Source organism: Balaenoptera musculus, chromosome 18 (assembly GCF_009873245.2).
Source record: "Balaenoptera musculus isolate JJ_BM4_2016_0621 chromosome 18, mBalMus1.pri.v3, whole genome shotgun sequence".
NCBI lineage: Eukaryota > Metazoa > Chordata > Mammalia > Artiodactyla > Balaenopteridae > Balaenoptera > Balaenoptera musculus.
This window is the reverse complement of record NC_045802.1, coordinates 14,837,050-14,863,725: the sequence shown is the minus strand read 5'-3', so window position 1 is coordinate 14,863,725 and position 26,676 is coordinate 14,837,050. Positions and strand designations below refer to the sequence as shown.

The 26,676-nt window shown below is 35.9% G+C and overlaps 1 protein-coding gene across 3 annotated transcripts in view; it reads right to left on the bottom strand.

Moving 5' to 3' along the window:
• The window catches only part of COG6 (component of oligomeric golgi complex 6), a 62,665-nt gene that overhangs the window by 10,435 nt on the left and 25,554 nt on the right, over window positions 1-26,676 (bottom strand). For all 3 annotated transcript variants that reach the window (XR_005017191.1, XM_036831501.1, XM_036831502.1), the window contains exons 13-18: window positions 25,200-25,317; window positions 9,968-10,099; window positions 9,462-9,629; window positions 6,621-6,728; window positions 5,504-5,557; window positions 2,514-2,593 (exon numbers count right to left, since the gene is read on the bottom strand). Coding sequence is in view for 2 of the 3 variants with exons in the window: in XM_036831501.1 (XP_036687396.1) it covers window positions 2,514-2,593; window positions 5,504-5,557; window positions 6,621-6,728; window positions 9,462-9,629; window positions 9,968-10,099; window positions 25,200-25,317 (660 nt within the window). In the remaining variant the exon portion in view is untranslated. The remainder of the gene's footprint in view (window positions 1-2,513; window positions 2,594-5,503; window positions 5,558-6,620; window positions 6,729-9,461; window positions 9,630-9,967; window positions 10,100-25,199; window positions 25,318-26,676) is intronic.

The following is a 26,676-nucleotide window of genomic DNA, read 5'->3' as shown; positions in this document are numbered from 1 at the left end:
AGATAAAGAATTCAGATAGATCCATATAAAGTGCTTAATCCCACTGCTAATTCAGTAACTTTATTTTAAACTCTTACTAAGAAAAGAAAAAAGATCTATTAAGAGGTATCCTTGAGTATAAGGACAAATACTTTTAAATTTTGATAAATGTTGCCAAATTGACCTCTAAAAGGATTATACTAATTTATACTATCGCCAACAGTGTAAAAATGCCTATTTTCCCAGACCATTTCAATTGCCATATAACAACAAACTTTTTATTTTCAGTAATTTAATAGGCAGAAATTCTCACTGCTGTTTTAATTTGCATGTTTTGATAATTATCTTCTCATATATTTGCTTGCCATTTGCATTTCTTCTATGAACTGTCCAAATATATGGTGCATTATTTTGTAGTGATTTGTGGGATCTATTCTATATTAAGGATAATACAGTTAAGCATAATAGGTCTGTTATATAATTTGCAATTTTTTCCACATTATTGTTTATATTTTAGTTTATATAGTCTTTTTCTGTAAAAACTTCAAAGTGTTATGTAGCCAAATCTGTCTTTCTCCTTATGGCATCTGGATTACATGCCACCCTTTGAAACACATTAAAACTTCCCCTCAATCATTATAGAGTCAGACCCCAGTATCCGAGGGGGACTGGTTCCAGGACCCCCTCAGATATCAAAATCCAGGATGCTCAAATCCCTTATATAAAATGGCACAGTATTTGCATCTAATCTCCACATACCCTCCCATAAACTTTAAATCATCTCTAGGTTACTTCTAATACCTGATACAATGTAAATGCTATGTAAAGAGCTGCCAGTGTGCAGCAAATTCAAGCTCTGCTTTTTGGAACTTTCCAGAATTGTTTTTCTTTTTTGGGGGGGGGCCAACTATTTTCAATCCGCAGTTGGTGGAATATGCGGATGTGGAACCTGCAGATATGGAGAGCTGACTATTAGGAAAAGAATAATGGTATGTTTTATACTTAGTGATGCGCCAAAGAATTCAACATTCAAATACTAAGTACTGAAACGTGTGGTTAAATATAAAAGAACTGCAGGTATTTGGTTAAAAAAAGTAACTAAGAAACACATGCAATTTGAATTATGGCATAATGGAATTCGTCTTATAATCTCTCAGGTCTTTAGAATTCTGGTTATGTGTACAGTATGAGACCTTCTAGGATAATAAAAGATAAAAGTCAAGGGCTTCCCTGGTGGCGCAGTGGTTGAGAGTCTGCCTGCCGATGCAGGGAACACGGGTTCGAGCCCTGGTCTGGGAAGATCCCACATGCCGCGGAGCGGCCGGGCCCGTGAGCCACAATTACTGAGCCTGCGCGTCTGGAGCCTGTGCTCCGCGGCGGGAGAGGCCGCGATAGTGAGAGGCCCGCGCACTGCGATGAAGAGTGGCCCCCGCTCGCCGCAACTGGAGAAAGCCCTCGCACAGAAACGAAGACCCAACACAGCCAAAAATAAATAAATAAATTAATTATTAAAAAATATATATATATATAAAAGTCAAAAAAGATTAAAACCATTTACTCTGACCACACCTAATATGGAAATTCCCTAGCTCTATGTCTGAGAGAACCCGTTTCCAGCCAATTCTAATTGACACCAAATTCTTCCTCATGTTGAGCCAAAAGCTGCCTCCTTGCTCTATGTATTGCTCCCCAGAACAATAGAAAATAAGTGGACCACCCCTGTACCACTGCCTCCTTTCAGATATTTGAAGCACTTTCTTCAAGTTCGACAGTTCTTTCTTTACCATACTTTTTAATATAAGTATTTGTTCATGTGTGTAACTGACATGTCAGACTATAATCTCCATTAAGATAGTGAAAATGCCTTTTAAATCTTACTCTGTAGTGCCTGGTACACAGAGAGCACTTAATACACTAGTTGAATGGAAAGAAAAAAATGTATAGATGTCTCATTTCCTACTTGTAGGCAATTTTAGTTTGTCAATATTTTTCTTAAAATCAGAAAAGTTAACTCAGTATAATCTCTCACTTTCTTCTAATTGTAATATTCTAATATTTTAATGTATAGTTTTTTGTCCTGAACACATTCCTGATAAATATGTGATACTGAACAATTTCATAATATATCTACAGAAACTGCTTGGGTCCAAAATAGTCTAAACAGTAGGTCATCTATGTTGCACAATGAATATATTACTGATTCTTTCATGACACATTCAGTGCCATTTTGACATGTGTGTTAATACAAGGGAATTTGGTATTATCACTGTGTGGCTTCAATTATATAATTCATATTATTTTTAAAAATCATTCACTACATGGAGATTTTGAAGCTACAAACATGTAAGGAAAATGTATGAACAGGGTAAGGTCAGATCTCTTAGGGGTGCTAAGGCAGAAAAAAAAGGTTGAGAACTATAAATCTTTAATGACAAATCTCCTATTCTTGAAAATAATTTTTTTTCTTAGAAATGTGCTTGGCATTTAAAAATATGTGACTCTTTACCAGCTAATTGGGACCAAAAAATACTTACTTCACTGTGGCACTTAGAAGAAAGTTCAGCTGTGGCATTAACAGGTTGTCTGGGGCTGACAGATAGCGATCAAACTGAACCTAAACAAAACAGAGAAATCCAAAACACAAAGTGCATATATCTGCCAACAGACATCCCAAATAAGCATCTCTTTTAAGGATTAAATCTTAGTAAAAATCCCATATTCCAAATAACGAGTTCTTCATGATCAAAATGAGTTATTCCTTACACATTTTAACTAAAAACTCACTGAAAGTGTCAACTCTTTAATGCAGTCAGTATCAGCAATACCTACTTTCAAAATTCCGATCCAAGCCATTTATCCTGATCTCCCTCACCAAACTTCTTGGGTAATAATATTAGCAAGAAGTAAAGTATTCAGATTTCAAGTCTACCTTACTTTCTTAAATCCAATGTATTTCTTAATTATTCACTCCTCTATTCATTCAATTAATATTTATGGAGTACCTGTTATTGGTAAGGTGCCATATAACATAATGTAAATATAACGGTGAGCAAAAGAGGGCAGTCCCTAGCTTCACAGAGCTTATGGTCCAGTGAGAGAGGTAGTAAACAAATAATAATGTAAATAAAGGAAAAACCAAGGTACTATAAAAGCATCAATCAGGAGGACACAGACCTAATCTGTATGTTTGGCAAAAGCATTTCTGAGGAAAGGTCGTTTTAGGTGAAATCTTAATGATGAATAGACGTTAGGTTAAGTGTGTAGTGGGGATAGTGTGGATGAAAGCTTAGGTGAGAAAGAGGATGGCTACCAGAGGTCAGTTCATGCAGGACTTGAATGGTTTCTAGAAGATTTTAATTCTTACTGTAAAAGCATTAGGAAACCATCGAAGAAGGGAAATAATCTGATTTAAATTTTAAGAAGCTAAATCTGGCTACAGCAAGAAGAACGGAAGGGGAGGTTGTAAAAGCAGATGCAAGGACACCACATAGGTAGCTCTTGCGGCATCTTAAACGCCAAGGGCAATAGGGGTGAAGAGAAGATACTTGAGAGAATTAGAGAGCAAAATCATCAAGATTTGGTTAGTGACAGACAGGATGAAGGGGTCAACTCCCAGGTTTTGGATCTGTATAATTCACAGCATTATCACCATTCACAACTGTACTCTTTATACATTTATTTAGTTGTGTGATAACCGCATCTCTTACTAGACCATGCCTATTTTCATCCCAGTTCTCAGCATGATGCCTAAATAATAGCAGATACTTGGTTAATAACTGCTGAAATAATTTAGTGGACAGATGCTCTTATACTTTCTGAGTTAAGAACACTTGGAAAAGGACCTGGGGTTGGGGATGGTGGGGAAGAGTTAGAAGAGCTCAGTTTGGGATATGGTGAACTGAGGCACCTTTGAAGCATCCAAGTTGGGGCACCAGAAGGTTATAGATAAAACAATGGATCACACATAAAACTCAATCAAGAGTTTGTTTCTTTAGAGAGACCTAAGATATTCAACTCAATTGTTTTTAAAAGTTAAGATCAGGCATATACGAACCTGTAATAGGGCTTAAATATATTTTGTGAGTTTATATTATGAACTGGATATGCGTCTTTGGAGGAGGAGAAATAGGCGAGACACACACATTTACTGAGTACTAAGGTTACTGATCTCCGCGTAGACCTATATTGTCATTTTGCTGGGGCAGGGGAGGGCAGTAAATACCTTAAAGTGGAATTACTGGGCGGTATGGTGAGTGTACACTTAACTTTCAAAGAAACTTATCTTTTTTAATGAATGTAAAATTTATTCATTTTCATTTATTTTTGAACTTTTCAGAATCAAATCTTCTTTGCATTTCTACAGTTTTTACTCTTATGTTGGATATACACAAGTTATGACTTACTTTTTATATACTGTCTTTTATCATGACATAATGTTCTTTATTTATGATATTTAGTGTTTTTAAAATCTACCTTGTCTAATATTAACTCTGTCAGCTCTGTATTCTTTGCATTTGTTGGGTATCTTGTGGGTCTACCTCTTTATTTTCAGTTAAATTTAGCTCTGTCAGACGATAGATAGGAAAGCCCTGGCATCAAAAAAGTCACCCAAGAGAACTATTTATCAAAGTCAAACCACTGTGGTAGTGAGTACTGAAACACACAGGATAGGCAGTACATATAGTAGGTAAGAGCATAAGTACTGGGTTGAATGGGGTTGTTAGGAGGGTTAAAGAGTTAGTACATTAAAAATGTGTGTCATGCTCAATATATGTTAATGGTCATTGTCATTACTTACTGTTTATTATTACTACCACTAGAATTAGTATCATGAAAAGCTTCCAAAGGAGATCATTCCTATGAGGGCTAAATGAGTGTCATCCAACTGATGGCTGTGTGTGTGTGTGTGTGTGTGTGTGTGTGTGTGTGTGTGTGTGTGTGTGTGTGTGTGTGTGTGTGTGTGTGTGTGTACACACATATATATGCAAAGTATGTACTTAAGATGTGGAAACATGCTACAGAAAGTGGTGCTCATGCAGAAAGGGATGTGAAAGCAAGCTCATCACTTGAAAAGAAGGTAATAAAGTGGAGGTTCAGTGAGCGTCACACTCAAGAGTAATATTTTAAGACTGGAATCCAATTTCAGTTATCAACTCAGGAAGAAGTCAAGAACTATAAGCCCAGGATCACTGACAGATGGAAGTCTATAATGATATACAGCTAACTTCTTCATGTCTCTCATTCCTTTCTCCATTAGGTTAGGAGTAAAACTCCGAAACTGAAGAAAATCTAAACAGGAATAATGACACTATTAGGGTATGGTGCAATATTACTACAAATGTATGTCTTGATCAGATCTCCTTAGTTAAAGGAATACATGCGCAATCATTATGACTGGACCCAACGTGAATACAGCATATGAAGAGATAAAATTATCACCCAAGACAAAAATTATCACACGGGAAAAAATAAAAATAATGTTCCATAAGGAAACTTATGTTGAAATGCTTTATTATGTACTTACCATTGCAGCCTTCAGTGCCACAGAATCTAGGTTGGGAAAATTAGCTAAAGGGCCCTTAAAAAAAAAAAGGGGGCAAAACCAAGATGAAAACAGGTGCTATATGTTACAATTCACTTGTCAAATACAGTCCATTAGTAGATTGCCCAAATTTGAAAATTTAGCTTATTTCCAAAGAACTCAAGTGCCCTATCTCCAACTGCAATTAAAAGCGGGACTATGATTCGTTCATTTTTGTGTAACTAGCGTGAAGGCACGCGATAATATCTGTTGGAGTGAGAAGCACATAAGTTTATTAACAATGGAAATAAAAGGATACTTCAGATTTAATCGTAAGCAAGAAAAAAAGGGCAATAAAGCGCTGAGGAATGGCAGTAAGACACGGGGGCTTTAAGAGTTTCCTTGATAATTTTAGATAATATAAAAAGGCAGCAGAAGTTGCTCCTACTGGTGGAAATTTGCTTATTACCTTATCAAAAGAAAAAATTCAAACCTTGTGATTTTTTGAGAGCTTCACTTAAGAGTCCCTGGGCTATAAAATATTCTTCATGTTAATATTATTTAAAAGTTTTTTGCTTTTTAAAGAAAGAGGCTTACATGGTTTTCCAGGGTTCCCACCACTCCATTTTCTAATTCTACTGGAGTTCTATAACTTAACAAGATCAGATGTTAGCCCCAGAAGTATTTACCTTTCCAATGTAATAGACCATGATTTGCTAAATTAAAAGGGGGAATGACTGCTATTTATATAGTAATCTATGCATTTAATAGATCAATGGTGATAAAGGACTGAAAAATTTACCAATATGAATATTCTTTATATATTTTTCAATACTAATTTTTGTATATTTTCATTACTTGTAACCCAAACTATCTATAGTAAAAAAGACAGTATTTTGGGACACCCTACTATATCTCAGACAGTCCTCCAAGAACTACACAGGTATTATCTCAATCTTAGAACAATCCTATGTTACAGATATTATTACCCTCAATCTACAGATGAGGAACCAGAGAGAGAAGTCACTTTCCCAGTGAAAAATTGCTACTAAGTGTCTAGCTCTAGAAGCCGTACTCTAAATTGGTGTATCTCTCTAGTTAGGAAGATCCATGTGCTTACCTGTTCGGGTTTATGTTGCTGTATGGTGTTATAGATATAACTCACGCCTGCTCTAGTTAAAACATAAGAAGCTTGCTCATTTATAAGTGTGTCCAAATGTGCTTCAATCTAAAATAAAACACAATTAAAAGAAAATATTTTAAAAGAAGAATAAGACTGACTGAGAGTAGAAGTAGACTAGCCTGGAGTCTTAGCTCTTCATCATGGACGTGTTCCTTGCAGCGGCTATGAGGCCAGAATATGAGGGATAGGGGCTGCTCCTATACAAAGACTTTTCCTTCCCCAAAGAGGAAGTCCTCTTACAAAAGGGAGGGAAAGTCTTACTTGAGGATTCCAGGACTAGCCACTAGTCGAAAAATTTGGGTTGCTTCTTAGCTCTTTTAAAAGCTGGTATTAAGCAAAACACAAACAAAAACTACTCATAAACAACAATGTAAAATAAAATACTTAGAAAGAATTCTGGGAAGATGAGGACCTGATGTCCCTCACATCCACACTGCCTCATGCTCCCAACTTGCTGGACTAACTCAACCAATCAAATACATCATCTGGAGAAGTCTGAAGGAAATCCCATGGGGGCTGAGGCAGTAAGTTCTCCAGAGGAAAGCAGATTTGCGACAACTAGTGGATTGTTGAGGAACCAGCAGAAGGCTGGTCAAAGATGTCAAGTACAGGAGCTGCCTAAAAAGACCCAGCTAGCAGGTGTGAGTTGTACGTGGTCACCTGTTTTGTGCTATTCTTGGGGAAGCTACCTAATGCTAATGGGGGCAGAAGCCACAGAAGTAGACTACCTGATGGGATGAAGTATTCCCAGGTGGGAAGAAGTCGGCTGCTCCTTCCTTTAACCAGTACAGGCCTGTAAGTCTAGAGATCTTCCTCTTATCCCTCACCGGAGAGTCCCCTCAGTTTTACCAGCTTGTTTACCAGTGGCATAGTATGCTATTAAGAGATGCTATCTGTTACCATCTGAATGTTTGCCATTGTCAAAGTCACTCCAGCAGCTGAGTCCCTCCCCGTAAAAAACTTACAACTGATTTAAAAGAGGTGAGTAGGTTCTATGAGAAAACCCACCTGAATAATGAGAACAAGTACCTTTTCCTGAGGCAACACTATTGAAAGACGCAGGGTACCTTAGTTTTTTTTTTAAGTGAATGCCCAAGAAAGTACAATTAGAACCTTAGAACCCTTACTTACTAGTCTTACTGGAAATCCAAGAAAAACAAGATTGCAAATGTAAATATTTAATGAAAGAGTTATTGCTAAGAACCAAATTAGTATCTGAAAGAAAAGTGGAAGAATAGTAACACAGAGTAAATATCAAAGAAATATATTAAAGTGAAGAGATTTAAACATAAATTAGAAGACAAATTTAGGAGATAAAGCCAACTAAGGACAGGAGCTTCGGAATATAAAAAAAAAAAAAATTAGAGAAGTGATAATTACAGATAACAGAAAACTTTACTGAGCAAAAAAAAAAAAAAGGGTGGAATCTTCAGACTGAAAAGCCTTTGCAAAATCCAAGATGGAAATAATAGAAAAAGAGACATACCAAAAAATATCCTGAGGAAATATCTGAACTCAAAGGAAAATCCTTGTAAGCTTCCACATGAATAAAATAGGTTATCACAAACAAAAGAGAATCAGACTAGCCTAGATTTCTTACTTGAAACACTGGAAGAAGAAAGAATGGAAGAAAATTAATAGACTAGTGATAGAAAAGATCTGAAAATCAAGACTCTTTTACTCGACAAGGAAAACTATCACTGTGGGGCCCGTGCCCTCCAGCATCCACACCCTTGCCCAGTCCTCTCCACACTGACTCTGGCTGGTCCACGTGACCAGCGCCGGCCACCAGCCCATCAGCAAGAATGATGCAGGCTTAGTAAGCACTTACATGGTGGGGCTTGTCCTCTTGGAATGCAAAAAACGATTTTGGATTATTTGAGAAACAAAGATAATTGGTGATAAAACAGATTGCTGGACAACAGATATATGTGCACATCTTGAGTAGAGATTTAGACAAATGGCAGAGTTTCCGGTTGAATCAGTGATAAATACATTAAAAACCAATGAATATTTTTAAAAAAGATTTTACTAATTATACTTAAACAATTATGCAAAAAAGAAAAATTAATCATACTTCATTATATTTCTTTTAAAAGAATTCGAAAGTAGAAAATATCACAAATTTAGAGGTCTCAAACTCATTCCTTAGAAAAACCCAAAACGACAAATTTTTACTGTAGCCACTGCCAAATTGTTTATATACTTGTGATGACAAAGAAGACTCAGAGTTGTTGTTTTTTTTAAACATTTTATATACCAAAAATCACTATTTCAAAATCAAAAGCCAAGTATCTGGTAAATTTTATAAATGGCCTTGTTGTGACTCTTGAGTGATACCACTTGGCTTATAGGACCAGAGTGACTGCTATAACAAACTGTAATGTTGTGCCTAACACTGATTTACACATAGATAAAAATATATCTTTCCTCTGCAACACCTTCTGCACTAGCTACACAGCTTGAAAAATGTAGCACGTTATTCACAGTATAGAAACTGAAATCTGCATACAGAATAACAGCTCAAATTAGTCAGAAAAGCTCCATTCTACCACCACATACTATGGCTTGAATAAAATATCTTACCTGTTACATATTCTGGCTTCTCCAAAACGAAACTAAAATACTGAATATGCATGGGGGCGGGGGGTTCCATCAGACTATAACAAGGGATTCATATAAATCAGGTCACTGAAATTATCTTAAAGCCGGTAACTGAGATCATGTACAGAAAAAAGATTTCATCACAGTGAGCAGTCATTTTATGGCAAAATTAACCTGGAACTGTAGCATTTCCAGACGTCTGTCAGTGAATTCAAACAGAGCTAATGTTGTCTTCATCATATATAGTGAATTGACCATGAAGGTAGCCATGTCAGCCGTGCCTAAATTGCTGGCTGATACAGTGCACATCTGGAGAAGAGGATCCAAGACACATGATAAAACCTATAAATGACAAATAAAATCAAATGTATTCTTTATTTCCCAACCAGTGATACAGGTCTGTGTTAACGGCGCTTCAGAATGAATGTCAAACTAATGGGGAGCAGGCCAACTTACAAAAGCGCATAAGAAAAAGATTAAATGGTACCATAACTGTAATAGTTTTTAAAACAAGCATCACTGAATATTTACTTTTTAAATTAGAGGGAACTGGTTTAATATTTGAAGGAAAAAGCAATGGGAAGGATTGTCAAGATACATGGGTTATAAAGTGCCAGAATTTCAAAAGAATGTACAATAGAGGAGCAATAAGAATCATTAAAAGTGAATTTACAACACACCTGCACAAAATCGGCTTGACGGGCATCTAATGGTACAACTGAAGAATCATGAGATGCCAAAACTTCACGCAACAACATGAGTGTCTGATTTAATGCAGAACTTGGTCCAAGATCAGGTGGTGGGAGTTCAACCTAAAATGAAGGATGACTTATCTACTGCTTATATTTTTCTACTAAATTTTAGTGTCTAAATAAATGCCAGTTCACAGTAAAATAATTCATATGAAAGATGTAAAGCTTTGCTGACACATTACAAAATCTATAATCTATTAATAGCTTATTTTTTACCACACTAATCAAAATCAGCACAGAAAGTGATGCAAAAGTTTTTTGTTAGATTATCTCAGAATATATCACAATTAAAAGTACAGAATTTGTACTTTAATTCAAAAAATTACGAGGAAACTTAGCAGTCTTTGAATTGTAGAATTATATTTTCATATGGATTTGAAATGGCCTGCTGTTTTGTTTTTTAGCTCAAGTCTTAAGAAAGAAGTAATCCAGAGACCAGCACTTCACCTACTACAATATTATTGAGAATCATCACTCACCTGCATGCCCCAATCTCAGATACTGTGGCTCAATATGTATAGGTTCAGGGTCTAGAAATCTATCTTTCAACAAGCACCCCAGGTGGTTTTCAGGACCCTGGTCCATGAGCCACACACTTCACAGAAACAGTACAACACTGCCACTAAAATCTTGAATTCTGGAGTTAAAGAGATTAATTTTACATTTTGTAACTAGCACTTACTAGTTGTGTGACCTTGGAAAAGTTATTTAAATTCTCATAGGCTCAGAGGGATTCTGTAAAGATTAAATGGGATTGCTGCATCTCAACTACTGAGTAGAGTATCTCATACTTATTTTTTTTTTAAAGATTTTTTTTTAATTGATTGATTGATTGATTGATTGCTATGTTGGGTCTTCGTTTCTGTGCTAGGGCTTTCTCCAGTTGCGGCAAGCGGGGGCCACTCTTCATTGCGGTGCGCGGGCCCCTCACCATCGTGGCCTCTCTTGTTGAGGAGCACAGGCTCTAGACGCGCAGGCTCAGTAGTTGTGGCTCACGGGTCTAGTTGCTCCGCGGCATGTGGGATCCTCCCAGACCAGGGCTCGAACCCGTGTCCCCTGCATTAGCAGGCAGACTCTCAACCACTGCGCCACCAGGGAAGCCCCTCTCATACTTATTAACTGGCTACGCTCATCATCTCTACTTGACACCATCATGATATCCAAGAAGAGGTGCCTGTGAATTTTTTCAAAACATTTTTTGAAGTACTTATAATACTAATATAGTCAGATTTTGTAAATGAAACAAAATCTGGTACTCAGAAATCCATGTAACACCACACTCTCATGTCAGGTAGATAGAAAGGCATAAGAATTTTATAATATCAGTATTTATATTAAGAATGTTTCATGTATAAAAGTTAATACATAAGTGACATCAGCAGGAATGGCAAAGTATGGACCTCTGAAAATCCTCCCTCCTTCATAAAAGCAACAAAAACACAAATTATGAGACATGCCAACAAACAAAAAAGTATGATCATTTACAGAAAAAACAATCAATAGCAACTCCCTGAGGAAGCCCAGATGTTGGAAATACTAGCCAAAGACTTTAAATCAGCTCTTTTAAATATGTTCACAAACTAAAGGAAACTGTTAATGAATTAAAGGAAAGTATGAGAAAAAATCTTACAAAATAGAGAATATCAATAGAGAGATAGAAACGGTTAAAAAAAATAACCAAATAAAAATGTTGGAGTTGAAAAAGCACAATAACTGAAATGAAAAATTCACTACAGGGAATCAACAGGAGATCTGAACAGACAGAATAAATAATCAGTGAACTTGAAGATAGGTCAATTAAGATTAACTGCTGTGAGGAACAGAAGGAAAAAAGAATGAAAGAAAATTAACAGAGCCTCAGACACCTATGCAACACCATCATCATCATCAGTACAATGGGGATCTCAGAGGGAGGAAAAAAGGGGGCATGCAAGAAGAATATTTAAAGAAATAGTGGGAGAAGACTTAGCAAATTTGATTTAAAAAATTAATCTAAACATCCAAGAAGTTCATGAACTCCAAGCAGAATAAACTTAAATAAATCCACACTGGGACACATAATCAAACTGTCAAAAGACAAAGAGAGAATCTTGAAATCAACAAGAGAGAAGTAACTCATTCTGAACAAAGGATTCTCAATAAGCCTAACAGTTGATTTCTCATCAGAAAACATGGAGATCAGAAGACACTGGATGATATATTCAAGGGCTGAAAGAAATATACTGTCAACCAAGAATTCTATATTCAACAAAACTACTCTGTAAGACTGAAGAAGAAATTAAGACATTCCCAAAACTACTCTGCAAGAATGAAGAAGAAATTAAGACATTCCCAATAAACAAAACCAAAAATTCTTTACCGGCAAAACTGCGCTACAAGAAATATTAAAAGGGGGCTTCCTTGGTGGCACAGTGGTTAAGAACCCACCTGCCAATGCAGGGGACAAGGGTTCGAGCCCTGGTCCGGGAAGATCCCACATGCCACAGAGCAACTAAGCCCGTGCACCACAACTACTGAGCCTGCGCTCTGGAGCCCGCGAGCCACAACTGCTGAGCCCGTGTGCCACAACTACTGAAGCCCACACGCCTAGAGCCTGTGCTCTGCAACAAGAGAAGCCACCGCAATGAGAAGCCCGCGCACCACAAGAGTAGCCCCCGCTCGCCACAACTACAGAAAGCCCGCACACAGCAACGAAGACCCAACGCAGCCAAAAATAAAAAAATTAAAAAAAAAAAAAAAGAAATATTAAAGGGAATCCTTCAAGCTAAAATGAAGGGACACTAGACAGTAACTCAAATTTGTAAGAATAAAGAACAGCAGTCAAGTTTCTGACATCAGTAAATATAAAAGGCAGTTTAATGTACTTTCTGCTTGTAACCCCTTTTTCCTGGATTTAAAAGACAACTGAATGAAGCAATCATTTTAAATCTACGTTGATAAGCACACAATGCAGAAAGATGTAATTTGTAACAACAGTATCATAAAGGAAGGGGAAAATGGGGCTATACAGGAGCAAAGCTTTAGTACACTATTGAAAATAAGTTGGTATTGATCCAAACCAGCTAGATTATTCAAAAATTAAGATGGTAATTATTATTCCCAGGGCACCACTAAAAAAATAACTAACTACACACATACACATACATATATATTTACGTAAACAATAAGGGAATTAAAGCAGTGTACTAGAAAATATTTACTTAACACAAAAGAAGGCAGTAATGGAGGGACAGAGAAATAAAAACACTTAGAACATACAAAAACATGGTGCAAAATGGCAGACATAAATGCTACTTTATCAGCAATTAAATTAAATGTAAACATGCTAACCAAAAAAGCAGAGGCTGGCAGATGGATAAAAGAAAAAAGAAATACATGACCCAACTATATGCTGTATTCAAGAAACACACTTTAAAGACAAAAACAGACTGAAAGTAAAAGGACAGAAAAAGATGTATCTTGCAAACAATAACCAAAAGAGTGCTAGAGTAGCTATACTAACTTCAGACAAAAAAGACTTTAAGACAAACACTGCTGCTAGAAAGGAGGGCATTTTATAATGCTTATTATAAAGAAAATATAACAACTATAAACATACATGCATCTAACAACAGAGTCAAAAAATACACGAAGCCAAAACTGACAAAACAGAAGGGAAAAGTATCTCTTGTGGTGAAGAAATAGTTATGTCAAGTTTGATACCTCCTTCAGTTTTGGTTCCTTTTTTCTATTACATTCAAATAAATCTGAACTCAGAAAAACTCCAAAATATGAAGTCATCTTTATAAAACTATTTTCTACCCATTCATCCAATTTACAAAAGATTCTAGAACGTTGTTAAACTGATGGATGATGATTAACACAAGAATGTATTCCGAAGTCAATAAACACACAAAAACCGTTCAACATCATTAGCCTTCAGAAAAGTACAAATCACAAATGAAATACCACCACACAACTTCCACAATGGCTAAAATTAAAGACCAACAATATCAAGTACTGGAGAGGATGTGGAGCAACTCAAATTCCCACACATTTCTGGTGGAGTAAACTGGTACAACCACTTTGCAAAAATGCTTGGCAGAAGCTATGAAAGCTATCAACCCAGATATTCCATTACTGTGTATACACACAAGAGAAATGAAAACTTATGTCCACCAAAAGACATGTAAAAGAATATTCATAGGCGCTTTATTTACAATATCTAAGAAGTAGAAACAATACAAACATCTATCAATAAACTGTAGTAGGGCTTCCCTGGTGGCGCAGTGGTTGAGAATCTGCCTGCTAATGCAGGGGACACGGGTTCGAGCCCTGGTCTGGGAAGATCCCACATGCCGCGGAGCAACTAGGCCCGTGAGCCACAACTACTGAGCCTGCGTGTCTGGAGCCTGTGCTCCGCAACAAGAGAGGCCGCGATAGTGAGAGGCCCGCGCACCGCGATGAAGAGTGGCCCCCGCTTGCCACAACTAGAGAAAGCCCTCGCACAGAAACGAAGACCCAACACAGCCAAAAAAATTAATTAATTAATTAATAATAATTAAAGGTGCTAATAATTTTTAAAAATAAATAAATAAATAAATAAATAAATAAACTGTAGTAAATTTATATACTAGAATTATTACACCATGGTTAAAAAAAAATGAACTACTGCTAAACACAACATGGATGAATCTTACAGATATAATACTAAATGCAAGAAGTCAGACCCAAAAGAGTTCACCTGTATGAATTTACTTATGTGAATTTCAATAGCACACAAAAACAGGAAACAGAAGTCAGATGGTGATTGACTTTGGGGGGTTTTGACTGGGAAGGAGCATGAAGAAGCTTTCTGAGGTGCTGGAAATGTTTTATATGTCAATCTGGGTGATGATTAATGAACATATATACAAATACAAAAATTCAATGAACTTAAGATATTATACTGTAAGTTTAAGATTGTATACTGTAAGTTTTATCTCCATTTACCCTGAAAGTTCATTTAATCTTTTTCTGTTTATATTATGTAAATATTGATAATCAACAAGGTTTTATAAAAATATCCAAAATTCAAGTGATTAATAATATTAGTAATTATAAGGCACAAAAGAACTTTATGCAAGATACATTCATAACTTTTACGTACATTTCCCAACTATTAAAGTTGAAGTATAAAGAAAAATTTCACATTTAAAAGCATTTGGTCTGGGCTTCCCTGGTGGCGCAGTGGTTGAGAATCTGCCTGCCAATGCAGGGGACGCGGGTTCGAGCCCTGGTCTGGGAAGATCCCACATGCCGCGGAGCAACTGGGCCCGTGAGCCACAATTACTGAGCCTGCGCGTCTGGAGCCTGTGCTCCGCAACAAGAGAAGCCGCCATAGTGAGAGGCCCGCGCACCACGATGAAGAGTGGCCCCCGCTTGCCACAACTAGAGAAAGCCCTCACACAGAAACGAAGACCCAACACAGCCATACATACATACATACATACATACATACATAAAAAGAATGTAAGCAGACAAGAATAGCATTAAAAAAATAAAAAATAAAAAAAAAAAAATTAAAAAAAAAAAAAAAAAGCATTTGGTCTACTGAAAACTTCACATTCTATATATTAGAACCTCTTTTTTTTTTAATGCATAGAGCTATAACACTGAACAAAGTTCTCATTCTTCTTGTGACTGTTTACTACGACGTTTTTCATCCCTTTGTAGGTATGTGCTCTATTAGAGGAAAATGAAAAGGTTGCACCATAAAAGTTCCAAAAGCTGTTTTTACAGCCTCATTCCACTGCCAACTTTAGTTTTATTCTTTGAAATATCTTCCATTTAAGGTCCTCCAATTTTCTGTACTGTAGCTTCTTAGAAGACCACTTGCCCATGCGCTTTCAAAAAATAAAATCAACACCAAACACCCTCGTATTTTTTTAATACATACTTTAATTTTTTTAATTAATTAATTAATTTTTTTTTTATTTTTGGCTGCGCTGAGTCTTCGCTGCTGCACCCTGGCTTTCTCTAGTTGCGGCAAGCGGGGGCTACTCTTCGTTGCGGTACGCAGGCTTCTCATTGTAGTGGCTTCTCTTGTTGCAGAGCATGGGCTCTAGGCATGTGGGCTTCAGTAGTTGTGGCACATGGGCTTAGTTGCTCCGCGGCACGTGGGATCTTCCCAGACCAGGGCTCGAACCCATGTCCCTTGCACTGGCAGGTGGATTCCCAACCACTGCGCCACCAGGGAAGCCCAAAAACCCTCATATTTTTAAATTAACTGCTTCATTTTATATATAGACTCCTTTCACTCTAAATACATATATGTTCCAGTAATTAACAGTAAATGGAACTAAAGTGTTTTTTTTCAAAACCACTTTATTGAGATATGATTGACATACAAAAAGCTGTAAATATTTAATGTATACAACTTGATGAATTTAGAGATAAGTATATACCTGAAACCAAGTCCCCCTAAAACCAAGTTTCCTTACAGAGTTTATGAACAACCTCTTTATCCAAAGTTTTACTCTCTTTCTTGTCCCACCCCTGTTCCCCTCAGGACTGAGAAGCATCAAAGAAAAGGGGAGACTGAAACCAAGCAGGACCTTGTGAGGCCTTCCCAGGTACAAAAGCCCTTCTGTGTCCCCCATTTCTTGTCTGTAGAACAAAAGGCTTTAGCCTCCTAGGCCTTCTGTGAGTTCCAAAGAGCCGACCCAAGCAGTTAATGATCAGGACAACAGAGTCACAAGACTTCTAGTTCCTCCTGAAGGGATATAAATAACAATCTGATGCATACTTTGAGTTGTCCTGGAGAAACTAAGACCCCCATCCAGGTGGAGGATGGTGACTACCTGCTGACCACAAGCACTAGACCCCAGACTGGTTGAAACCAGAAGGTTAAGATTCCCAAAACATCACCCTGTTACCTTACCACCAACCAACCAGAAGGTCTACAAACTGATCACGCATCCTAGGACCCTCTCCCCTAACACTGTCTTTAAAAACCCTTGCCTGAAAGCCATCAAGGAATTCCAATCTTTTGAGCATGAGCTGCCCATTCTCCTTGCTTGGTACCCTGCAAATAAACCCTTACTTTGCTGCAAACACCCACTGTCAGAGTTTGGCTTTCTGGAACTGCGGGCACATGAGCCCCTACTTGGTAACATAACAATGAAACCATCACCACATTCCATAAACCATATCCATTACCTCCAAAAGTTTCCCCTTAGCTTACTTATGGAATTAAATTTTTTAAGTCAATAATATTATTCAAGATAAATTTAAGAGTGCAAACTAACATTTGTTTGATATAACTTCAAATAACTACAACTTTTTATTTCACATAATTTAAAATTTAAAAAGCATTTTAGCTGAAAACACTGTTCTTGTTTGTTTTTCCTAGCAGAATAATCTGCAAGGAATAATGTAAAACTCAAAATACTCATCTAAAAAAAGCACTTTTCAAACTTTAACATGCATATGAATGACCAGGGAATCTGGTTAAAATGCACATTCTGACTCAGTAGGTCTGGGGTGGGGCCTGAGATTTTTAATCTCCGATAAACTAATAAACTCCTAGGTGATATCCAAGCTGCTGGTCCAAGTACTATAATTTGAACAGTAAAAAGAGATTCTAAACAGTAATGATATCCTAGAATTTAAATCAAAATTTAAAGGACCACTTAGGGTTTTTTTCCACAGAGCTGGTCAAATCAATCCTGCCTACTATTAATTTGATATGGGTTTCTTTTATGACATACCATACCTTTTAAATTAGAATTGTACTATTACTATAGTGAAAAGAATTTTAGAAAATGTCTCTCTAGCTAAAAGGGATATGACACTGTATCTTTTGTAGTACAGAGACATATTCCCTTTAGACTTTGCTAGATTCACAGTTGTGAATGTTTCAGGAGAGCCTGATAAGGAAGGGAGTACACACACTTGAATATTCAAGTGCTTCAAATGCTTTGTTAGGGAAAAGGTACATCTTTCAATAAAATAATGTCCTTGCATTTTCTTTTTTCATACTAAAGAATTAGTTCCCAAATATGTCTTTTTAAAAGCAGAGAAGGAATCATGAAAAGAGTTCATCTCTGGCTATATTTATTTTAAAAGCTGTTCGTAACAATTTTACTATCCACTTAAAATTCTATTAACAAAAATTTCCACTTGGGTGCTTTGCTAATGAAGACCATTCTGCAGTAAGTGTTGTTTTCCTCATAAGCCTAGACTCTTCTTAGAAGAGATGAATGGTTTACAAGAGGCAGAATAAGATGAAGATTAATTAACATAAAATATGGAACATTAAAATTTGGTGAAGGAAAAGATAATTCCTGAAAGAAACCTTAAATGGTTGTATACATAAGCAACACATAAGCTGTAAACAGTATCATATTCCAATCTCAATTTAATGTTAAAATATCCCTAAATATGACCCAATTCATATCTAAGAAAAACATTTCAGGGTACAATTATTGATGATAATGACAACAATAAATAACAATAATAGCGAAAACCCATCACTGCTATAAACTCACATAGGCTGCAGTTATTAATTGGTACTTAATATATTCAAATTACAATTCTTTCTTTCCCTGTTTTTATCCTATCCTATTCTGGGTTTTAACTGGAAGATACCATGCTTAAAACTTGCCTTTTATTAGCCATTTTATTTTCCTGCAACTTTCATTTTAACTTCATAAGAGAAATAAAGTATTTAAGAACTTAGTGGGGTTTTCTGAGTGAAAATAAAATAAAATAAATGGATAACCATTTGGGAAAAATTAATATGATTCTTCCTTCCCAGCATGGACAAAAATAAACTTCAGGTAGATTAAAAATTTGATATAAAAGTGAAACTACAGGAAGACCTAAGAACATACATTTAAATGAATTTATTAAATAATCGAACACTTTCCTACTGATAGATGTTAACTTTAGCATATAATAAATTCTACATGTATTTTCTTGTTGTGGGAAAGTTTTTGAAGTATGTTGTATGGCATGTTCCCAAAGAAGAAACAATAAGGAAAAAAAAATGTTAGATTTTACTATGTAAACATTAAAAGTGACGCATCAGAAACTACTACAAGCAAAATTAAATGGTACATGATGACATGGAGAAAAGATTTATAATACATATGACAGATAATACTCTTAATGTATAAAAAATATCAGAAAATAACAAGATACAGCCTAGTAGGAAAATGGCAAAGGACATGAGAAAACAATTCACAAACAGCCAATAAACATTTTTTTTTTTTTTTTTAAGATTTATTTATTGATTGATTGATTGCTATGTTGGGTCTTCGTTTCTGTGCTAGGGCTTTCTCTAGTTGCAGCAAGCGGGGGCCACTCTTCATCGCGGTGCGCGGGCCTCTCACCATCGTGGCCTCTCTTGTTGCGGAGCACAGGCTCCAGACGCGCAGGCTCAGTAATTGTGGCTCACGGGCCTAGCCGCTCCACGGCATATGGGATCTTCCCAGACCAGGGCTCGAACCCGTGTCCCCTGCATTAGCAGGCAGACTCTCAACCACTGCGCCACCATGGAAGCCCCAATAAACATATTTTAAAATGTTCATTCTCACTAGAAAAACTGAAATCTAAATTAAAAAAAAAAAAAGATAGTACTTTTTGCTCATATTGGCAAAGATATTTTAAAATGGCTATTATCCAACTTTGCAAAATTTGGCACTTCTGGTAGGAGACAGTACGGTAGATTTGAGAAAATAAGTGAAAGGATGTTAAATATGTGGGGCTGCCTGAGGACATGCAGGATTGCTGGACATCATGGAGGGCTTTGCTGATGTTGGAGACCAAATTTTTTGGTTTCCCAGTGCACATAAAATGTTTAAACTATACTTTGGTCTTTTAAGAGTGCAATGGCATTATGTCTAAAAAACAATGTATATAACTTAATTTAAAACTACAAAGCAAAAAAACAATTACAATAATAACATTAAAGATCACTGATCACACAGAACACCGTAACAAATAATAATGAGAAGTTGGAAATACTGTGAGAATCAACCAAAATGTGACACAAAGACATGAAATGAGCAAATGCTGTTGGAAAATGGCACCAACAGACTTGTTAAACAGAGTTGGCACAAAACTTCACTTTGTTAAAAAAATGCAATTATCTGCAAAGTGCAATAAAGAGAAGCACGATAAAATGAGGTAATGCTTGCACTATATTGAACAGAAGTGGCAAAAGTGAGCATCCTTCACTTGTTCCTCATCTTAAACGAAAAGCTTTAAGTCTTACTCTATTGAGTATAATGTTAGCTGTGGGTTTTTCATGTATGGCATTTATTATGTTGCAGTAGTTTCCCTCTATTCCTAGTTTGTTGAGTATTTTTATGATAAAACAGTGTTGAATTTTGTCAAATGCTTTTTCTGCATCAATTGAGATGATCGTGTGATTTTTTTCCCCCCTTTGCTCTGTTACTGTGGTAATTATACTGACTTTCATAGGCTGAACTATCCTTGCATTCCAGGGATAGATCCCAGTTGATCATGCTGTAGAGTCTTTTTTAAAGGCTTCCTCATTTGGTTTGCTAGTTATTATACTTTTCAACTCCAGAATTTCTTTTTGGTTTCCCTTGAGATTTTTCTAACTCTAATAGATATTTCCATTTTGTTCATACGCTGTTCTCTTGACTCATCTTTAACGTGACTGTTTTAACGTCTCTATCTAGTAGATATGCCATCAGGTCTTTTTCAGGAATGGTTCCTGTTGATTTTTTTTTCCTTTGAATGGGCCATATTTTCCTGTTCCTTTGTGTGCCTTGTGATTTTTTTTTGTTGAAAACAACATTTGAATGTAATAATTTAACCCTGGAAATCAGATTCTCCCCCTCCTCCAGGGATGCCATTTTCTGTTACTACTTTGGGGTTTTAAAAAAAAATTGTTGTAGGCTCTCTCTGAGCCAAGGATCAGGTTGAGGTATAAACTGAAGTTCTTCTCAGGTCTTTCTGAGCCTGCTCCTTTCCCTGAACATGTGGTCACTTTCTAATTTTCCTCATACATACAGTTGCTTTTGAATGTCCTAGACTTTAATGTCTGACTCCCAAAATGGGAAAAAGAAAAAAATTAAGGGGGTGGAAAAATGCACTAGCCTTTGAAATCCCCAGGAAGTCACTTTAGCCAGAGGAGGAGGTGTCTGACACAACGGGGAGGTGCAAAACCAATGGCCACCTTCCTCTTCACAACTCTGGGATGAGAGCACAGATCCCAGAAGCGTAGAGGACAGCGTCCTCCTTTTGGTTCACCCTGGCTCTACAAGCTGTGTGCAAGGTGCTCAAGGAACAAGTGTACAGCTGCCTGCCACAGCACTGGGGGTGGAAGATGGGTAGCTGCAACTATGCTAAGAGTTGAAGTTGACCAAAATTGACTGCAATTTATTACTATTGAGCCTTCCCCTAGAAATTGCAATTCTTCAATAGACTCCAGAGTTCCAAAATAGTTACATTAGACAAATACTGCTAGTGCAACTGTCATCTAGGTGGGGTGACAGATTCCTGGTGCTTCCTACTTTGCCACCTTCCCTGAAAATTACTGATCTTTGTATATTGATCTTGTCACCAATTACCTTTCTAAATCCATTTACTAGTTCTACAACTTTTCAATTAATTCTCTTGGTTTTTGAAGTACAGTCAGAGCATCCACAAATAATCTAATATTTCCTCCTTTAAAATATTTATATCTGTCATTTCTTTATCTGGACTTTCTATTATTTAAACGTGTTATTGGCAAATATTCTTTTCTTGTTCTTTCTTGACTTAAATAGAATATACTACTAGTGCTTCTATGTTAATCATGAGGTTGGCTGTTAGTTTTATTAATCTTTATATGGTTAAGGAAGTATTTTTACTTTTTTATTTACTAATATTTTCCCCTCAACAATTTAATTAAATATCATGAGAATATAATTTCACACTGAAACATTTAATATATTTCTTAACACTGACGTATTCTTATATTCCTGGGAATAACCAATACTTGGTTTTAATATAATGCTGGATTTATTTTTACAATTATTTACCTTTTTAAAAACTTAAAAGGTGACTGATTTGAGGTTTTCACTTTTGTACTGTCTTTAAAGGGTTTTTATGTCAGCATTACACCACCTAAAAGGAACTGGGAAGCTTTCCATATTTTTCTGTGTTCTGGAGAATTCTGTTCTTTGTAGGTGTAAATAAAGCTATCTATATAACCTGAATTAAGTCTAGCAGCATGTTCATTAATAATTTTTCTTTCCTCCCTAGGTGTGTTCAAGTTTCCTACCTCATTTTGAATCATTTTTTGTCAATTTTATTTTCTTAAAATCATCCTTTTTACATATTTTAGAATAAAATTTATATACTTTAAGATGGTATTCTCTAGTAAGTTTAATCCTCATCTCTGGTTATTACCTCTAATTCTGATATTATAATTTTAAATTTTATTTTTTCCTTGGTTAAAGAATTGCTAGAAGGTTGTCAATTTTGTTGACCTTTTCAACAAATAATCAATTTTGTTTTCCTGTTTCCTAATTTATCATAGAAATGTACTTCCATCTTTCCTTTTACCATTTTGCTTTATTATTCTCTTTCAAATTTCATAATAAGAATGCCTAATACATTTTACTTCCAGTTTTTAGCCCAGATGTTTTCCAATTGGTAAAGCTTTGGGTAACGTGCTCATGTGTGTTTCCCATACTGCAGTTTGGCTCTTGTCTCTTACTGAGAACTGCCCTCAGTAAGCCATGGATCATCCATACATTGACAAAGATAACAAACCTGCCACCCTCGTTTTACTAGAACTCTTCACACAGTATCTGTCATCAACTATGCCCTCTTTCTTGAAAGTCTATTCTCTTGGCTTTACTGATAAAACCCTCTTCTCATTTCTCTCCTGCCTCTCCAATCACCCTTCCTCAGCATTCTACCATGGTAGGGCTTATTTTCTTCTCTTAAATGTCGCTGTTTCTCAAGACTGTGTGTCCTGGAAGCTCTACTCTTATTAAACATGATTCCTAGTGACCTCAGACAAACACATGGATTCAACTGTCTTTTACATGCAAAACTCCATAAATCCAAATGTACAGCTCCCTATTAGATCAGACTGATTGCAGAAGGATATCCCACATGTATCTTGTCTAACTTAGACAATATCATCATCTTTATCCCCCCAGTTTTACACTTTCTCTCTATTCCAGATACTTGTGATTAGTATCAATATTCCCAGATTGGTAACTTAGGAATTATTTTAGAACTCTTCCCTCTCATTTAACCACATTCAAGCAGTCACCAACTTTTGAAGGTTTATCTTTGGCCCTCAAGAATCTGTCCCCTTATGGCTCTTCCTTAGAGTATGTATTTTCATAAAAACTACTTCAACAATCCCTTAACTATCCTGTCTGCAACCTGGCTCTCTCCTATCTACATGCCACACCAGTTTCCAACTGATTTTTTTTTTTTTTTTTTTTTTTAAAGTATTTATTTATTTATTTATGGCTGTGTTGGGTGGGTCTTCGTTTCTGTGCGAGGGCTTTCTCTAGTTGTGGCAAGTGGGGGCCACTCTTCATCGCAGTGCGCGGGCCTCTCACTATCGCGGCCTCTCCCGTTGTGGAGCACAGGCTCCAGACACGCAGGCTCAGTAATTGTGGCTCACGGGCCCAGTTGCTCCGCGGCATGTGGGATCTTCCCAGACCAGGGCTCGAACCCGTGTCCCCTGCATTGGCAGGCAGACTCTCAACCACTGCGCCACCAGGGAAGCCCTCCAACTGATTTTTAATAAATGAAAATTTGTGTACTGATAACTCTTAGCTTGCATATTCTATTTGTTTCCTCTACTTAGGATGACCTCTACCCACTCCTTTTTTACCTATCTAATCCCCCATGTCCTTCAAGTTCAATTCTTGTTAACTCCCTCTCTGGAAAGCTCCCTCTCTGTATATGTATATTATTATACATACTCTTCTTATTGTGCTAGCATAGCACCTTGGGCACGTCTTTCATAAAACATGTATTCTATAGTAATCGCCAATTTATTAGACTATTTTCCATGAAAGGAAAAGTAACCTGAGACCAACAGACCTTGATTGTTTGCTTTGTACTCATTAGCAAGCACATGTTTGTTCACATTCAAAGCCTATATCATGTATGAATGATTTTAGAAAAATTTTGTCTAAATAAGAACTCATGTAAACATATCTATAATGAGAACTGATTGACTGTTAGTAAACTTCCTGTGATACAAGAAAACATATAAGGAAAATACTCCAGCTCCACAAATTCATGCTGCTTTTCCAAAAAAATATGAGTCTTGCACGGGGGTCAGAAAGCAGACTCTTATTAGGTTCCTCTGAGCTTAGGAATATAAAAATAGACCAGGTACTTTGGATTGGATTGCTACTGACTGTTCCACACTATTCTACAAACCTGTGTCTAATATAACCAGGCTGTTAGATAGACCAGTACGATTAAAAAAAAAAAAAAAAAAAAAAGCCAGAATGGTGACTGTGATGCATCCTTGAAAAACTTAAGTCTTTAATAATGAAATAAAAACAAAGAAGGATTTGATCATTATAAACCCATTCCTTAAGGTCTTTCCAATTTACTGCTGCACAACACAATGCTCAATTTAAAATATTAGCTCTCACAGAACTCTTTCAGGTTTTTGTTGTTTGTTTTTGTGGGAGTTTTTTGTTCCCTTGTTTGTTTTTGTGGGAGTTTTTTGTTATCTTGTTTCCATAATTAATTACAGTATATAACTCAACGGAACATAAATTTCATAAGGACAAAGCTGGACCATGAGTGTAAAACTTAAATAAGCTGTTTAGAAAAAACATTTAGTAAAAGTTCAAGCTTTCCAATCTGTATGTCATTTTAGCCCTGACCTATCAAATATAGTAAGTCTGCTTTAATAACAAATTTTTGGTTATTGAAAAATGGTAGTGAAACTAGGGCTTGAGAGTCTACCACCAATTATGACTCAAAATTACACTGTTCCAGGAACAGATTATAAGCCTACATCCTGTAAGCCGCCTCAAAATGAATTTTGTTGTTCACAGGAAGAACTCAAAAGAACGCTGAATGGAATGGGAAAAAACTGTCACCAATACGAAAACAGTAAAACAACATTTTTAAATGTGAAAAACTCACATTCACATAGTTTAAGAATTGCATTTTTCAAACATACCTTGTCCATTAATTTGCTGGCATGAAGACTCAAGCTACTGAAGAATATTTTTTTGCTCAGCAAATGCATTTCTTCAATGGTAGTCAACAATGTAGTTGCACTATTTCCAACAATGCCACTAAAAGCAAAGAATATTTCAGGTTACAAAACAGGTCAAAACAACCCAGCTCTTTAACTGAGTAGAATTCTTTAAGAAGATCTAGATTTAAATAAAAGTTTTTATATAGAATATAACCTGTGAATTAAAAACAATTACTCTAGTTTCATATAAAAATGAGGTGTTTTTTCCTTTTAAGTTAGGTGATGAACAAATGAAAACAAACTACAGTGTTTTAAATATTTCACAATCTCTTAGAAAAGCAGTGGGTTAGAACAAACACTTATAATATGCAAACCCATGTCTCTATTTTTCCTCTATTATAGTAAATGCATGTCTTGATTTTCCAAGAAGATCTGATTTTAATTTTAAGGAAGCCATTCCATCAATAGCTCTATTGAGAAAATAATTTTTAAATACTGAGTTTTTTAAATTAAAACTGTTATACCGTATCAATAACACACCTGTAAATTATAAAGCTTCTCAATTTTTATACAGCTACCTAAATAGCAATATATTAAGACTAATTATGAAAAATATGGTAACATTTTGAAATAATTATTCTACATTCCATAATTCTCAATTTTATATTACAAGGATATTTCTTAGACTTATCCAATGGGGTTTCTCATTTTTGGCAGAATGTAAGACAAGCATGTATATAAAACAACTCCCTATTATATTCTCCTATTCATGTATTGAAAGTGACTCTTCTGTTCCTGATACTGGCATGCTTGATAAAAAGTAATTTTAAATCATTTTTTAATAGGCTAATATGAAAACTATCAAAAACATAGCTTGGAAGAACACTTTTAACACAACTACACATATAACGATCTTATAGTGACATATACAATAAGGCTCAAGTGTATGTATACCACCAAAAGATATTTGCAAGGTGAAAATGAATGCAAATTTCGGAGTTGAAGATCATATTTTATCTGATAAGAATCACTTGTCTTATCTATAAAGTCACTTTTATTTAGAGAAGATAAGACAGCTATTACTTAGCGGAGATAAAGCTATCGTTCTGTTTTATCACTAATGGAAAACTAAATGTTAAAGAAGAATTTATGTAAACATCCAGAATAGGACATTTTACTAACTATGCCCTATTCTGAGTATAATATATAGTTGCTTTAGGTGCCATGGATCTCTTTTACTAATACAGGAGGACTCAAAAAATACTTATATTATAGACTTACACTGCTACGTTTGTGTGTGCAAATGTGTGTATGTGTGTGTGTGTGTACTTATGCTTGAAGAAAGGGAAAAGGAAATGATGGACCTCAAAAGTACAGTATGTATAATGTGCATATAATGATTCATATGGTGTGGAGGTTCTACTATTTACACTTAAGTCATGCATAGAATATACAC